This window comes from Haliaeetus leucocephalus, unplaced genomic scaffold (assembly GCF_000737465.1).
Source record: "Haliaeetus leucocephalus isolate CR32 unplaced genomic scaffold, Haliaeetus_leucocephalus-4.0 Scaffold450, whole genome shotgun sequence".
Classification (NCBI taxonomy): Eukaryota; Metazoa; Chordata; class Aves; order Accipitriformes; family Accipitridae; genus Haliaeetus; species Haliaeetus leucocephalus.
In genome coordinates, this window is record NW_010972886.1 from 21476553 (window position 1) to 21480137 (window position 3585).

General features: G+C 56.2%; 1 protein-coding gene across 1 annotated transcript; it reads right to left on the minus strand.

The window, feature by feature from the left end:
• Positions 1-289: 289 nt before the first annotated feature.
• Positions 290-3579, minus strand: CD3D (CD3d molecule, delta (CD3-TCR complex)). Its single transcript, XM_010574998.1, has 5 exons — positions 3197-3579; positions 1843-2046; positions 1203-1334; positions 729-772; positions 290-375 (listed from the first exon to the last, which is right to left on the minus strand). The coding sequence occupies exons 1-5, from the start codon at positions 3267-3269 to the stop codon at positions 313-315; spliced, it is 516 nt and encodes a 171-aa protein (XP_010573300.1). The 5' UTR covers positions 3270-3579; the 3' UTR covers positions 290-312.
• Positions 3580-3585: the final 6 nt, after the last annotated feature.

Here is a 3585-nt window from a genome sequence, read left to right on the forward strand (position 1 = left end):
TTCCCCAGGGACTGCACGGCTCCCCAGGCCTCAGTGCAACCAACAGAGCAGGGAGGCTGTGGGGTAGTCTCATCTTTAATGAGAGGAATACAGAAGCACAAGAGGTCATGGAAAGAGCAGAGTGCTACAAGCAGCCCATCCTGGCAAGGAGCCAGAGGGCTCTCCAGGCAAAACCCCACAGCGTCTTCTGCCAGCAGCGAGCTTACAAAGGCAGTGCCAGGGCTGGGTACCAGTGCTCTTGGGCACTGGCGGTGGCTTTGCTTTAATATCACTCCCAGTGTGACGAGTCGCAGGCCCCAGTGTTTTCCCACTTCACTTGCGGGCCTTGGCAGGTGCCAGCCGGCTGTACTGTCCATCGTCCCGCTCGCCAAGGGGCTAGGAGTGAATAAAGGTGAGACGAGTTACAACTGTGTCTGTCCAGCCCTGGGAGAGAGGGTACAGGGGAAGCTGGCCCAGCCCTCTCTTTGCCAAGCTTTCCCTCCCCACACACAGAGCTTAACGATGCCAGGCAATAACAGGTAGGGGGAGCTGGGCTTGCCCCATCCTCTGGATCACTCAGGGGGACGCAGCTGCGAATCTCCACCATGCCTCAGTGCCTCGAGGCATCGCGTATCCCCCAGCAGCTGTGCCATCATGGCCACGCCCGTCCCACCATGCAGCCCCACACCATGTAGAGGTGCTGAAGCCCATGCATGTGCACACACACACACGTGCGCTTCCACGCTCACCTGGTAGAGCTGCTCGTTGGCGATCAGGTTCTGCCTGTCAGAAGCTAAAGAAAGAAAGAAGAAGGTCAAGGATCAGGGGATTCACGGGCAGTGTGGTGAACATTTGCAAACAAACCCAAGCAGCCAGCTGCTTTCAGCCCTGTGCTTTTACTTCCTCTGGGAGGCTCGGTGGAAAGCCCCTGCAAGGCATCAGATGTTCCTGTGTCACCAGCTGCTGTCCCTGGGATGATGTTTTGTTAACCTTGTGCATTCGCTGCCTCCTCCTGGGAAGCTAAGCTAGGGGCAGGAAGGGTACACAGAATGTTCACATGGATCCCCACCCTAGACATGCTGTGTGCTGGCTGCTGCCTGCAGCTTGCAGTGGCTGGGCTCTGTGGGCAGTGATGGAAAGTCCCTAGGTACCACGCAGCTCCTAGAGATGCCCAGGCACTTCCTGTCCCCACCCACGGGCAGCCAGCAGGGCTCTCCCCTCACCTCGTGACATGCGTCCCTTGTCCTGGCCAGTGATGCAATACACAGCAACAGCCAGGAAGATGGTGGCAACAACATCTGCGACCACGATCCCCGAGATGGTGGAAGCGTCCACTTCGATGCAGTTCTGGCACACTGAAAGGCCAAAAGGACACAGATACTGAAAGCAGGGCCACAACCAGGACCCTGCCCCTTGGCTGCCTCCGCTCTGCTGCCAGGGCCAGTCTGAGCCCAAAGCGCTGAGCCAGCTCTGCCAGTCCAGGCAGGCTCCAGTCCCAGGGTGAGAGAGACCAGGGATTAAATTTGGCTTGCTGCATGGCCCAAGGCAGTAGCGCAAGCTGCCCTGTGTCCCTAGCACTCAGGGCAGGCCACAGCAGGGCCTGCGAGTGGCTAGCAATGAGGCAGTAGGAATGCCAGGTTATGGCACTAAATGAAGCTGTAGAGCTCTCACGGGGACACCAGCTGCAGGGGAATGTGCAGCTTGGCTGTTCCCAAGGGCAAACTTAGCATAGGAGCTGTCAGGACTTCCACAAACTGGTGGAACCACCTTCAAACTCTGGGAAATCAGTAGTTCCCTCAAAAATTTGCTTGGGTGAAAACTCCAAGCAGTTCTGGTTCTAGAAACCAAGTTTGCAACACTTACTTCGATAGTGCACCTGGAGCTCACTGTGTTCGTTTCTGCCTTCCAATTGACACACATAGACGCCTCTGGGATCGTTGTAAACTGCACCCAAGTCCAGTTGTGTTCCATTTCCTATCCTATTCCCATCTTTCAGCCATATGATTTCACTTTGCAGGTTTGTTTCACATTGCAGGAACACCTTCCCACTGACTTCTTTCAGGATTACTTTATGTTTTGTAAAAAAAGAAAGGAGAGCAGAGAGCATTACAGCTGAGTTCTCAACCCTCACAGTGGTGCAGAACTCAGGAGAGCTCATTCATGGAGATGGCTAGTCTTGAGAGCATCACATTAGGCTGTTTCCTGAGCAGTAGAGAGGAGACTGCAAACAAAAAACTCTGGAAAAAGCAGACTACCCAGCAAAAATGTAGTCCAGTGTTCAACTGGTGGTTACATTAATGCATATCCAAATTCTCTTAGAGTGAAAACCAACTGGAATTAGGCATCTACCTGGACTCCATTCAGACTGCATGTGCATGACCCTCATCCTGCACACAGACTGCATTGGTATTGAAGTACAACTGCAGCAAGAGACATTTCAACAGAAAGTGAAATATTTCCACCAGCAGCGACAGGAGCTGAGCCTGAATGGGGAGGCAAAAACCCATTTGGGTTTTTACCCAATAGTAAAAAAAATTTTTAGTGAAAAGTGTGCAAAAAAACACATAGAATTGCTTCCTCGGCCCAAAGCTATCACCTGCAGAGTCTGGAGTGGACTACAGAACAGAGCCTCTCCTGCTTGCATATTTGTGCTAGGTACAAAGCCCGTGGCTACTTTGGTCTAACAGCATGGTGCTGCCACGTCCAACTTTACATGCTTTGTCACTGCAAGGCAGCTTTGAGCTATAACACATAGCCACGGAGCAACACACACAGCTCCAGACCATCACAGCAACGGTCTAGGGCGGGCAAAGGCAGCAGAGCGATCCCAGCCTTGTGAACCATTGTGCTGATTCGCTCCTTTTTCCCCATCAACATTTACGAACCTCGCATCAGGGTGCTGCAACGGAAAACCCCAGCAAGCGGCAGGGGCCTGTTTCCCAGCCACCCTCCCACCGCTGCAGAGACGCCCGTGGCGTAAGCGATACGGGTGGCAGTCTCCAAGGACCACAGCGAGTGCCCAACAGGCACCACCGCTGACCCGCTGCAGCGTGCGGGACGAGCCCCCCGCCTTGCCATCTGCATGGGGTCCCTCAGGTGCGGTGCACCGCGCCGGGGGTCTCCGCGTACCGTGTCAGCCTGTGCGGTGCAGCCGGTTTCAGCTGCGGGCATAGCACCGCAGCGGCCTGTGGGCAGCGACTGACACCCGGGGACTTACCTTGGATGCCCCAGCTGGCCGTGGCCAGGCTGGTGAGGAGCGCCCAGGTGACCAGGGCCTTTCCCCTCCACATGGCACAAAGCAGTGGTGGCTCTTTCACCAGCTCGGAGGAGAGGACGTGGGGAGAGCTCCTCGCCACGACACACCACCCTCCCCGAGATCTTTGTCAGGTACCGGATGCCGGGGGCTGGAGCCTTCCTCCCCCAGCAGCTGGGGGATGTCTGAGGTGCCCTGGCCCTGCCTCCTCACCCCAGCCATGACGCCTGTGGAGAGGCAGGGGAGGGCAGCTGGGCCTGAGGTGGTGTGTCCCCCAGCAGCTGTGGACCCCCAGCAGCCAGGTGTTCCCCAGCAGCCATGGAGCCTCCTGCAGCCACGGGCCCCCAGCAGCC

Coding starts and splice junctions, on each gene's coding strand:
- CD3D (XM_010574998.1), bottom strand. CDS start 3,269: ATGTGGAGGGGAAAGGCCCTGGTCACCTGGGCGCTCCTCACCAGCCTG. Junction 2,047..3,196: donor GGCCAGCTGGGGCATCCAAG/GTAAGTCCCCGG, acceptor CAAAACATAAAG/TAATCCTGAAAGAAGTCAGT. Junction 773..1,202: donor CAAGGGACGCATGTCACGAG/GTGAGGGGAGAG, acceptor TTCTTTCTTTAG/CTTCTGACAGGCAGAACCTG.